The sequence below is a fragment of the Megascapheus bottae genome, chromosome 14, assembly GCF_031878675.1.
Source record: "Megascapheus bottae isolate mThoBot1 chromosome 14, mThoBot2.hap1, whole genome shotgun sequence".
In the NCBI taxonomy this organism is placed as follows: domain Eukaryota; kingdom Metazoa; phylum Chordata; class Mammalia; order Rodentia; family Geomyidae; genus Megascapheus; species Megascapheus bottae.
Window position 1 is genome coordinate 8,836,151 of NC_143522.1, and position 12,792 is coordinate 8,848,942.

A 12,792-nucleotide genomic window follows, 5' to 3' on the forward strand; every position below is an offset into this window, starting at 1 on the left:
CCAAATACAAAGGGGCCATCTGAGCATATCTGCTTACACAACAGATTTATCAATCATTCTAACACCAGAAAGGTGACCAGCTTGATGGATGCTTCATGGTGACCAGGTGGGTAGCGTTGGAAGAAACCTGCCCAGCTGCTGCTGAGCCCAGCATTTGCCTATCCTGTCAGACCCCTGGTGGCTTCTTTCTAAGGGCTGTCTTCGGCACACAAGTGAACAAATGTCACAAGTCCAGCTGCAACAATTCCCAGGATGCCAGAGCATGAGGGCTGTTTTTAGGAAGATATGAGCCTGGCTGTTTTTTTTTTTTTCCCTCTGAAGGTTTGGCAAAACACATACAAGTCTCACCTTTGTAGGCTGTGGAAGAAGTTGCCAGTGAACCCCTAGTCAGGGACTGGAGGTTGTAGCTCTCCTATGGCAGAAGCCGATACAGACTCTAGAAAATTGACCTCAAACTGGGTTCTGTCATCTGATGACTAAGGGAAGGCCAGGTAAATCACAGCCTCATGGCTTGCCCATTTTCCTGCCTGTAATCAGGGACTCATGACCAATTTTGCATGATCATTCTGAGGAGAAAAGAGTCTGGGCATTGTGCTTTCGTCTTCAAATCTGAAGGATGGTACTTGTTCTGATTTTTATTGTTATTATATAGGTGATGTATAGTGGTTACAGTTATATAAGTCAGGTAATGAGTACAGTATATTTCTTTCTGGACAATGTCACCCCTTCCTTCTCTCTCTTCCAGTACATCCCTCCCCACACACAAGCTGCATAGTTCATTTTCAACATAGTCTCCAGTGAGTACCACTGCTGTATTTGCTCACCTTGGAGAGTGGTATTTATAACTTAACCACTCTGAGGGTTTTACCGACTCTACGCGCTTTAATCCTGGCAACAACTCATGGCATGCCTGCTATCTTCACCCCCATTTTACAGGAGGAGAAAACTGGACCTCGGACAAGGAAAATCTTGTGTCCCGTTACACCACTAGGTGGCAGACCCTGCTGAGCGGCTCCAGAGTCGCGGGATCACGGCCTCAGAACACAGCAGGGGAGGAAGACTAGCTCTTTTACGCGTGTTCTTCATTTCTGATTGGGGGTTCTTGTTCCAGCACCCACACCCACTCTGGGCCTTTTTTTTTTTTCCCTGAGGAGATGGGGCAAGGCAAAGAAACGTGGCTGACTGCATCGTGTGGCCAGCAAAACTGGAAGCCCGCGTGGGGTAAGCCTGTTTAGAGAACCCGTGAGAAAGCAGCCCCGGAGCAGAGCTTGTCAGGACCTCTGGGCCAGCGGGGCCGGACTGTGGCTTGCAGGCTGTCGGAGCAGGAACTGCTCCCTGCGAAGGGTGGCCCCGTCCCCGAGGACGTAACACACGGGCTGGTTCCACCTGCGAAGGGAATGTCGGATCTCTCTGGGCGCAGGCCCTGGCCCACCCTGTGCTGGCGGGAAGCTGGGGTGGCAGCGGTGAGCCTCCTCAGGCTGGCCTGCGACCACCCGGGGCTGGCAGGGCCGCCCCGCCCCGCGCACGAGGCCGGCCCTGCTTCCCTAGGCACCGGGCTGGTCAAGAGGCCTATTCTCTCTCCCTCTCTCTCTGTCTCTGTCTCCCTGTCTCTCTCTGTCTCTGTCTCTCTGTCTCTGTCTCTCTCTGTCTCTGTCTCCCTGTCTCTCTCTGTCTCTCTCTCTGTGTCACTCTGTCTCTGTCTCTCTGTCTCTCTCTGTCTCTGTCTCTCTGTCTCTCTCTGTCTCTCTGTCTCTCTCTCTGTGTCACTCTCTCTGTCTCTGTCTCTCTGTCTCTGTCTCTCTGTCTCTCTCTCTCTGTCTCTCTCTCTCTCTGTCTCTGTCTCCCTGTCTCTCTCTGTCTCTCTGTCTCTCTCTCTGTGTCACTCTCTCTGTCTCTGTCTCTCTGTCTCTGTCTCTCTGTCTCTCTCTCTCTGTCTCTCTCTCTCTCTGTCTCTGTCTCTCTGTCTCTCTCTGTCTCTGTCTCCCTGTCTCTCTCTGTCTCTCTGTCTCTCTCTTTGTGTCACTCTCTCTCGTCTGTCTCTCTCGTCTCTGTCTCTCTCTATGTGTCTCTCTCTCGTCTGTCTCTGTCTCTCTCTCATCTCTGTCTCTCTCTGTGTGTCTCTCTCTCCTCTGTCTCTGTCTGTCTCTGTCTCTCTCTCGTCTCTGTCTCTCTCTATGTGTCTCTCTCTCGTCTGTCTCAGTCTGTCTCTGTCTCTCTCTCGTCTGTCTCTGTCTCTCTCTCGTCTCTGTCTCTCGTCTCTGTCTCTCTCTCATCTCTGTCTCTGTCTCTCTCTCCCCCCTCCTGTCCCCCTTCCTCTCCCATCTTCTCTCTGTCCCCTCCTCACTCTCCTCTCCCTGTCCACTCTTCTCTTTCTCCCTGTTGCCTCTCTCCCCATTCTCTTTCTTTCCTTCTCTCTCCACTTTTCTCTCTCTTTTCTCCTTCCTTCCTCCCTCCCTCCTTCTTTCCTCCCTCCCTCCTTCCCTCCTTCTTTCCTTCCTTCTTTTTTCCCTCCCTCCCTCCTTCTTTCCTTCCTTCTTCTCTTCCTTCCTTCCTTCCTTCCTCTCTTCCTTCCTCTCTTCCTCTCTTCCTTCCTCTCTTCCTCTCTTCCTTCCTCTCTTCCTCTCTTCCTTCCTCTCTTCCTTCCTTCCTCTCTTCCTTCCTTCCTCTCTTCCTTCCTCTCTTCCTCTCTTTCTCCCTTCCTTCCTTCCTTCCTTCCTCTCTTCCTTCCTTCCTTCCTCTCTTCCTTCCTTCCTCCCTTCCTTCCTTCCTTCCTTCCTTCCTTCCTTCCTTCCTTCCTTCCTTCCTTCCTCTCTTTCTCTCTTCCTTCCTCTCTTCCTCTCTTCCTTCCTTCCTCTCTTCCTTCCTTCCTTCCTCTCTTCCTTCCTTCCTCTCTTCCTTCCTTCCTCTCTTCCTTCCTCTCTTCCTCTCTTCCTTCCTCTCTTTCTCTCTTCCTTCCCTGTCCCCCTTCTCTCTCCCCTCCCTGGACTGTCTCAGGGGGATCTGCACCCACAGAGGGCCCCTCCTCATTCAAAGCCTTATCTTTCTCTCCCCATTGGAGACCAAGCCCCCCCCCCCGCCCACGTCCGCTCCCCCCACGCCCTCCCCCTCCGCCCCAGGGCCACCCGGAGGCTGGCCGGCCGGCGGGTGCCTGGGGTCCGCTCCGCGGCTGGGGCGCTTCCCGGAGAGCGCCCACCTCCCCGGCCACGCCCAGGTGGCCTCGGCGGTCGGCAGCGTCCCCGCCGCGTCCCCGCGTCTTCGCCCCTCGGCGCTGTCATCAGAAGAACGCGGGGCTCTGAGATTCGCCGGCCCCTTCCCCAGGCGGCGGTGGCACCTCACGCACGGCGCTGAAGAAAACCCAGCCAACACGCGATTCGTGCCGAGGCTGGCGAGCCCGCCGGGGGCCCTTCGGCCGGCCGCGAGCCCGTCGGGGCCCAGAGCAAGTTACTTTTTACCTCGGGGGCTCGGGCGCCCGCTCCCAGGTGGAGGCGCGCGTCGCGGCCCCGCAGGGGGAGGTTGGGCGCCAGACGCCCCCCCTTGCGCTTCTCCCATTGGCTTTCACCTGCCCGAGGCGCGGCTGCGATGGGCTTCTCGGCCCGTCAATCAGGCCTGCCGAGCCCCGCCCCATCCCTCCCGGGCCTTTATAACGGGAATTCCCATGGCCCAGGCTCCGGCAACCAACCTGCTGCAGCCGCTGCCGGACCGAGCGCTGCCCGCCGCCGGCGCCGCGCTCCGAGCACACGCCTGGGCCCCGGCTCCGGCTCCCGCTCCCGCCCTCGCGGTTCAGGACCGCGTCCTCCGGACGCAGCCTCGGCCAGCTCGCTGCCAGTTCCCCGCGGTCGCGTGGGGTCCCCGTGTGAAGGAAGGCAGGGGAACGCGCTGCGCCCCGCCCCTCCCTGCCCCGCCGGCGACCCCCGGCCCCGCGGCCCGGCTGGCACCATGCTGCCCGCGCGCTGCGTCCCGTGGCTCGCGTCTCCCTGGCTGCTCCTGTTGACGCAGCTGTCCCCGGCGGGTGGCCACCGCACCACGGGGCCCAGGGTAAGTGCGTCCCCGGCCGTGCGCCCACCTGCGTGGAGGGAGGCGAGGTCCCTTCGCAGGTCCCGGGTGGGAGGGAGGAGGGCAAAGGGAGGGGTCAGACTTCGTGTGCAACCCCCCCACCCCAGGATCCAGTCTCCTGAGGGGGTTCTTGGAGAAAGTGCTCAAATGCCTTCCTTCCCGCTCCACTACCTCCACCCCCAGGACTGTCACTGGTGGGCGTTCCTCTCTCATCCCTTCCCCGATGGAGGCACTTTGCTCCAGAATTCCCCCCCAAAGGCGCCTCCGGTGCCCCGGGGAATCTTGCCCTGGGCTCAAGCAGGGCGTCGCTGTGGTCTCACTGCACCCGGCCCCCGCGCGCCGGCGTTCTTGGCAGGCGGCAGGAGAGGGGGTGATGGGGAGGGGGAAGGGGGAAGGTCTGCCTGGAGAGTTTTAGGTTACCCGCGAGACACACAAGGACCTTGTGTTGTTGTTGTTGAAAAAAAAAAAAAAAAAGCGATCGCGGCTCATAAAACTCATAGCAGATAATTTTAATGGTCCCCCCCCCCACCCCACTAGCTCGGCCCAGGAGGAGGAGCGGGGGCGGCGGTGGTCCTTGGCTGTGGAGAGTGGGGAAGAGCTGCGCGGGTCTTCCAGCCTCTCTTTTCCCCTGGGTTCCCCAGGGTTGGTTGCCGGAATGTTGAATGACTACTTGTTGAACCTTGGTCTGATTGGAGTTTCTGACCGATCTCAAACGTGCCAATTCTGTGCACAGGACAGGCTGTCCAGGGCATTGTAAGATCTCCTAGAACCCACTGTATTGCGTTCATTTCTGGTCTAGATTATTGCCTTCCCCACCCCCTCCAATTAGTCTAATAAAGAGTTTCACTTCTTAAACAAACAAACAAACAAACAAAAAAAGTACTGTTAAATCACCGAGTAGTTGTCTTGGCTAACCTCAAGTTATGCATTCTCTGTCTAAACATGAGTTCTGGTGCAGAGGGTGGGGTTTATTAGGGGTATCACTTGTCCCCAGCTGGTAGCATTGAGGGTCTTCATGAAAGTAGGTAGACTCTCTATGAAAATAAAGTTCAGCCCCTCAACCAACTTTCTTTCCTGGATCTCCTTTAGCCCCATTTCTTGGATAGTTAGCTCAGTTAATCACCTGTTCAGATTGTAGTTTCTTTCTTCTCATTTTTCTTTTCCATAGGTTTTGCTGTATGAAAATCATCTTTATAGCTCTTCTGGGTGGAGGAAAAGTTTTGCAAAGCTTGATGAACTGAATTGGTTACATCCCAGTCCAGCTATCACTGTGAGATCAGATTTGTAGCCATTGAGGAAAGAAAAGTGTTTGTCCTCAGTGTTGGACCAGCCCTTGCTTTTATGACCAGATGTGCAACAGCAGCAGTTAAAGTGCAGCAGATTAGATCCAGGGTGTGTCATAAATCCTCGACAGCAGGCATTCCCAAAGCCAGGGCAAGTTGGGGCTCTGGGAGTGACTTTTATGGATGCAGATGAGGATGCCTTTTAAATAAAGCTGCTTGGTCCGATATTAGGACTTGAAGCTCTTAAACTCTGAGGTCAGGCAAGCGAGCCATGGTGTTCTTTCCAATAATTAGGAACAGTCAAGACAGAGATGCAGACCAGAGCACCCGGACTGCAATCTGGATACCCGCCCACAGGAGGGTCGGAAGGAGAGAGGCCCTCTGACAAATGGTGGGGGGCTTGTTTGCTGTGGGCCATGTCTCATGTCTCAAGCCATATGGCTCTCCTTCCTAGTCTCCTGAAACCAGAGAAAGTCACTCCTAGGCTGAAAGCTGGGGACTTTAAGAGAAACAGTTTGGTTAGGTTTCTCTTCCTCTTGCTCTGAGAGAAAGAGGGACAGAGACAGAGACAGAGACAAAGAGAGACACAGAGAGAGACAGAGAGACAGAGAGAGGCTCATTATGTATCCAGGCTCTTTCAACCTCTTGATCCTCCTGCCCCAGCCTCCCATGTGCCACAATTACAGGTGAACATTACCTGGCTTCTTCTACTTCTTTAGTTTACTAATTTGCTAGATGCAATAGAGCAGAAGCAGAAACTATAAATAGGCTTGTTATAATCCCAACTACTTCTCTTTCTCCCTCTTGCTCTCATCTTGTTCTTCAACATGCATGCACTTACATACATGTACACATGTGCATGTGTATTTAGAGTATCAGAGGGAAGTTGCTGTCTTGAACATATAGAGATTGTGCATAGAATCAACCATAAAAGCTATTGTTGATGAATGTTTGGGTGCTTTACACTATCCTTTGTGCTTACAAAAACCGAAATGAAAAGATTAGCCTTTTTAGTACCATTTTACAGATAGAAAAGTGACTTTTGGGCTCACTACCTTCCTTGCATCACCTCTTAGTGTGTGTGTGGCTCTGGGTGGTGATTCCCAGTCTGTATGGATATCAAGGTTGTGTGCTCTCTACACCCCTCAGCAGCTGCAAGGAGTGTTTATTCAACCAGGGGCACTGTCAGTGCTTGTTGAAGACACAGATGGCTCAATGAGAAAATTCTGAACCCAGATGCAGCAGACAAGTTTGCAGAGAAAGTGATAAGAACATCCTTTGGTGCCTGTTGTGATAAAGGATGATGTTTAAATTCCAACCTAAAGGAAGATGTTTAAATTCCAACCTATCTCAAAAGACTCCAGCTCCCTTCCATGGCTTTTGTAGTGGCTCCAGAAGTTGTGGCTCCAGTTGCAAGCAGTGAAGTCGTAGGGAGAGCAGAAACATCTGGCTTGTTGTGGAATTCCCTTTGGGCACCCCTAGATCTCTTTTGTTAATCTTCTGAGTGACAGAGGCTTAAGGATTGGCATCTTTTCCCAGCTGGCTTTCTAGGAAATCGAGAACATGCCCTTTCGGTTTAACTTTATCTGCTTCACTAATTGAACTCCCAGGAGGCCTAGTAGACTCCAATCCTTGCTCCTTATTTGCTTCCTGCCTTCCTTCATAAAATTCTTGACATTTGTTTGACTCTGGAAGCCAGCAGCTATATGATGCTGTTATGTAGGAAGCACCTGATTTTGGCAGGGGCGGGAAGGGGCTGTCAGCAACCACTTGCCCCTAGCTGGGATGCTGGTCAGGATTCTTTTAATTATAGACAGGCAGCCATTTCTTTAATGCTGTACCATTTGCTGAATATGTCCTGGGGGTGGTGGGGAAGGGGGATCTCCTAGGGTGATAGAGTCTGGCTGATGGTCAGGCCAAGTCGACTGCCCCTGAAGATGGAGAGTGGGATGAGGAATAAAATCACCTTGTCCAACCATGTATCCCCAGAGTTTGGCCCAGGACCAGATACTTGGTAGACATTTACTTTACTACATTTGTGGAGTGGCAAAAGAAATGCAGCTAATGAGTATTGGACAGTGATTCCCAGGCTCCACTTCGATGTTTTTTATTGTTGGTCAGTCGTGGGGCTTAGACTCTGGACCTGGATACTGTCCCTGAGCCCTTCAGCTCAAGGCTACACTTGAGCCACAGTGTCACTTCCAGTTTTCTGGTGGTTAGTTGGAGATAAGAGTTTCATGGACTTTAGTTGCCTGGGTTGGCTTTGAACTGCAATCCTCAGATCTCAGCCTCATGAGTGTCTAGGATTACAGGCGTAAGCTATTGGCACTGGGCAGTTCTTCAATTCTTTAGCATGACTGGAGCAAGTAGTGGGGTTAAGCAGTTTCAGAAATTGGAAAAAGCAGAAAGGTCAGAAATTGTTTTTTTTTTCCATTTTGTTTTAGGTCCACTCTTTCATTTTTATTCTCCATCTTTCAAATCCAACTCCAACTTAAGTCTCTAAAACCTGTTCTATAGTTCTTGACTTGGTTAGAATTGAATTACCTTGAATGATTCCTGCATTTGGTTCTCTCCTTTACTTTCTAGTTTTCATTTTTTCACTTTTCTGATTTAATTCACAGTATGAGCTTGTTGTTCAGATGATATCTTTTGCTTTTATATGGTCTAGCCCCAGACCATGATCCACCTGAGTAGCTGGTATTACAGGAATGATTTACTATGTCTTGCCAACCCTTGGTCTTCTTGAGTTCTAACTTCTACCAATACTTCTACAGTGAACATTTTTTTTTTTTTGCCAATCCTGGGCTTGGGCTCAGGGCCTGAGCACTGTCCCTAGATTTTTCTTAAGGCTAGGGCTCTACCACTTGAGCCACAGCACCACTTCTGGCTTTTTTCTATGTATGTGGTACCGAGGAATCGAGCCCCGGTCTTTGTGCATACTAGGCAAGCACTCTACCACTAGGCTAAACTCCTGGCCCCTACAGTGAACATCTTAATATCAGGCTATTTATTGTCTTTATCTTTTCCATGCCTATTCCTCTCTCTGTGGTACATCACACATACTTCTGTTTTGAAAATCAGCAAACTGGCAAGTTCCTTGTGGAAATAATAGACATCATACTCATCAGTAGGCTTGTCACATTATAAAGCATTCTGCAAACGTGCATTGAAATGAAATGGATTGTCATCTGGAGCACCTATTCTTGCTTAAATATGGTTTTGGTTTGTTAAAAACAAGAGATTTCCATTTTTAGGCTTTTGTTCTCCTTAAAAATTAATGTATTTTCCAAGGCATTAGTGGCTCATTCCTGTAATCCTAACTACTCGGGAGACTGAGATCTGAGGAAGCCAGCCTGAGTAGAAAAGTCCAAGAGATACAATCTCCTATTAACCAGCAAAGATGCTGGATAGAGCTCTAGTTATGAGTAAAAAAGTCAAACAAGAATGTGAGACCCTGAGCTCAATGTTTGATACTAATACACACAAATGCACATGCACACATGTGTGTACATACACATACACAAGTTTGTGGCAATTGTGAGAAGCTTGAAGAGGAAGCACTGAACAATTCCATTGTGGATGAGGAAGCTGGCGTTGGCTACACCAGGTCCCTCACTTTTATTGTGTGTGTCAGTCCTGAGGACTAAGCCCAGGGCCTGAGCACTATATTTGGGTTAGCACTTCTGGCTTTTTCTGTGTATGTGGTACCAAGGAATCAAACCCTGGTCTTTGTGCCTGATAAGCACCATGGCCCATTTTTGTACTCTGTACTTACCAAAAGTGAAGCAGTTTTTAGACCATTTCTATTACATCAGCCTGCCTCAGAATCTGGACCAGAGTATGTCATTGTTTTGCCTAGATGCTGTTCATATATATATATATATATATATTTAATCGACAGAGGACATTTCAACTCATTGCTACACAGATGGTAAGCCAAGACCCTAATTCAAATATTTTGATAGAGCTGATATGTGAAACTTAAACAGAGTCAAGGAGGCTAGGAAGAGTAAACAATTTTCATAGAATCTCTAGGAAATGCAGTCACAATAGCAGAGACCTTACCATCATTCATCATGTCCTGAAGTTGAAGTTCTTTTTTTCCTTTCTTGTGCTGGACCACAGTTTGAAGTCAGGGCCTTATATTTTTGCTTGACTTTCCTTCCACATGGTTGATGCTCTACCACTTAGCCACCACCTTCAGTCTGGCTCTTTGTTGATAGTTAATTGGAGATAAAGTCTCAAGGAAATTTCTGTCTGGGCTGGCTTCTGTGATCTTCATATCTCAGCCTCCTGAGCTAGTGTTACAGCTGTGAACTACTAGCATCCAGCCCTGAGGTTGAATTTCTTTTTTTTTTTTTTTTTTGCCAGTCCTGGGCTTAAGCTCAGGGGCTGAGCACTGTCCTTGGATTTTTCTCAAGGCCAGAGCTCTACCACTTGAGCCTCAGCACCACGTCCGGTGTTTTCTAAGTATGTGGTACCAAGGAATCGAACCCGGGTCTTCGTGCATGCTAGGCAAGCACTCTACCACTAGGCCAAACTCCCGGCCCCGAGGTTGAATTTCTTATGACCTAGAAATTCCCATGCATAATAGAAAGTACATCTAGTAGGAGTCATGCAACCCTGTTCATAATACAAGCCTAGAAGGCGCCCAACTGCCCTTCAGAGGGAGAGCAGATACATAAATTATGATCAGTTCACACAGTGGAAAATTGTACTCAGCCTAAACATCTGAGACATAAAAATACTGATGAATCTTGGTAATATGGCATTAAGTAAAATCTGTACTAAGGGATGACATTTTTATAAACTTAAAGATAACTAAAATAAAAAATGAAGCAATACATAAAGTTACAATAAGATGATCTGAAAAGAAAATCAAAGTAATGGTGGACAGGATCAAGGTGAAGTCAGGCAAGGCAGGGTGGTAGATTGATAGAGAACCTGAGTTAGGGTCAATAATTTCCCTTTGGGGTTAAGAAGAAGGATGGCTTTGAAGATATTTGCCCATTATTAAAGTTCTCATGGCTGATGAAGTTAAAAAAAAATCAGCCCTGTATAAATCAATGTTGAGTGTGTGATGAACCAAGGATGACAAGTAATTCAATTTTTTGCACTTGAGGCTAAATGAACAAAAATACCTGGGGTCAGAGAAGCCTTCCTCACTGACTGCTTCTCCCTTCCACTTCCAGATGTGCATGGGGTCCTAGCCAAGATACTCCACTGGGGAATAGTCATTGGTTCCACACGCGTGCACGTGTGTGTAAGTGTATGTGTGCACATGTGTATGTATGTATGTGTGTGTATACATGTGTGTGCTGGTACTAGGTCCTACACTCGGGCCCTAGAGGCTGTTCCTTCACTTTTTCACTCAAAGCTGGCATTCTACTACTTGAGCCACAGTTCTACATTTGGCTTTTCCCTGGTTAATTGGCACAAAGAATCTCATGGACTTTCTCCTAGGCTGGCTTTGACCCATGATTCCCAGATCTCAGCATCACGAGTAGCTATGACTACAGGTGTAATTACAGACACTGGCACCTGGCCGATTCTTGTCTTTTGTTGACCAGTGAGACCCAGAGCAGGCCCAGCTAGGTCTTGGCATAAGTATTAACATGGTCTGGCCGAAACTAAGAGACAGTGGGCAGTCTTTCCTGTCCTTTGCTCAGAGAATCACCCTGTGTATCCGAACCCCCAGACCTTCCCAGTGGCATGGCTCATTAGCTGATGGGGTTCAGAAGTCATATTTGCCAGTGTGGGTAGAAGTAGTGGGTGGAGGCATGAGGCTTGTTTCTAGTTCAACACCTATCTGCTTTTTCCCTTCTTTGCAGGGGACAAGGTGGGGTTTACAGCTCTGCATCCCAGGTACAGAACAGCCTTTCTCCCCAAATCACATAGAGATTTATTGTTCAAGTGGCCAAGTGCTGGCAGTGCTGGTATGTGTAGTGGGACATGTCAGCGTGGAGGGCCCCTTCCTTCTGTGTTTGTCACTGCTAAGCTGTTTGGGAGAGGACAAGGGTTGAGTTGCTGATGAGGAATCGATTGGAGCTGCTGGTGAGGACTGCTAGACAGGGTTAGCATTGTGCATACTACGTGCTCTGTACTGCCTAGAGCCTCTGAGGGGATAAGAGAACTGGGTCTCTATGAACACTTCCAGCTGTTTCTATAAGGACCCAAAGCAACACAGGTCATTGCAGCACTAACCAAGTTTTCCTTTTGTATCTGACAGCATTCTGGATTCAATTGCTCAATCACACATTATCCTCTGTGAATTTCCAGACATTGTTTACGTTCATTTTAACCTTTCCTTTTAGTGGGGAAGTGAGGCAGAGAGGGACAGTGTCCACGCAGGGAAGACAGATCTGCTCTCAGTGGAGCCTGCCCCCACCTCAGGAGGACGAGGAGAGAGTGAGGCCCCATGAGGCAATGTGTCAGGTGCATTGAAGCCAAACAAATACATTGCTCATGCCAGCAGCTTTATCACTCTGCCTTGAGAAAACATTGCAACACGATCAGATTCTATGAAGTTTTATTATTGCTATTATTATTATTATTATTATCATTAACTATTAACTGGAGAAATACTAGACCTACCTCTTAGAATGGCTTATTTTTAGCACTAGACAAGTATTTCTAGGACAATGCTGGGAGTTTGCAATAAAGTTTGTGCATGTTTATGGATCTATCTATTCTTAAAAAATTCTGCAAAGCCTATGGAGGAGGGGGCACAAAAATAGGCAATAAGTGAGTGAGGTGGGAAGTGTCATAAAAGAATGTAAATCACTCCTTCTGGAATGCAGTGCTGCTGCCTTGCTTGAAAACAAGAACACAGAATATTGAACCTGAACTGTCCTATATGTTAGCCTTATGTGGCTGTTACAGAATATGAGGCTAGTAGAACTGAGGCTAGCAGTCACCATATAAATAGCATTGATCTCTGCCCAATGTGCTCAGCCCAGCATACCTTCTATGTTGTTTCAGGCTCCAACCTCACAAAACCATGTCCTGATCTCTCTTTCTCTTCCATTTCTGTCCCTCAAAATCCTGCCAATGGATCTACCCCTCTTCCCCTACCACAGAATCATATCCTTTCAATTTCTATGCTTTGCCTCCTCCTGTGACAGTGTGTGTGTCCATCCCTACCTGCTCTGGGGACCCCCTGCCATGGGCAGCATCAGCACCAGTGTGGATGCGGACAGACTCAGCTTACCATCAGAACCTGCTCCTCTTACACAGCATTTCAGATCTCTGGTTTGTTGAGTGGAGGTCACAGCCTTTGGATCCCAAGGAGCGGGGTGGTGGATAATGTTCAGTCCTTTTATTTCCTTTGGCTGGAGTGCTAATTTATCCAGACTTAATAGTTTAAAGGACACCAACCCTACAGATCAGAAGTCCAATGAGGATCTCAATCAGCTAGAAAACCAGCATGTCTGAGTTTCTCATAGGAAACTTTAGT

General features: G+C 49.0%; 1 protein-coding gene across 7 annotated transcripts in view; it reads left to right on the plus strand.

Annotated features, from left to right (window-relative positions):
- The first annotated feature begins 1,140 nt into the window (after positions 1–1,140).
- The window catches only part of Smoc1 (SPARC related modular calcium binding 1), a 161,391-nt gene continuing 149,739 nt past the window's right edge, over positions 1,141–12,792 (plus strand). For 2 of the 7 annotated variants that reach the window (XM_090344373.1, XM_090344374.1), the window contains exon 1: positions 3,716–4,035. In XM_090344373.1, the coding sequence (XP_090200499.1) occupies positions 3,937–4,035 (99 nt within the window). In that variant the 5' untranslated portion in view covers positions 3,716–3,936. Of the gene's footprint in view, positions 1,222–3,715; positions 4,036–12,792 lie in introns of those variants that run through there. The other 5 variants (XM_090344370.1, XM_090344375.1, XM_090344376.1 and 2 more) reach the window with 4 other exon arrangements.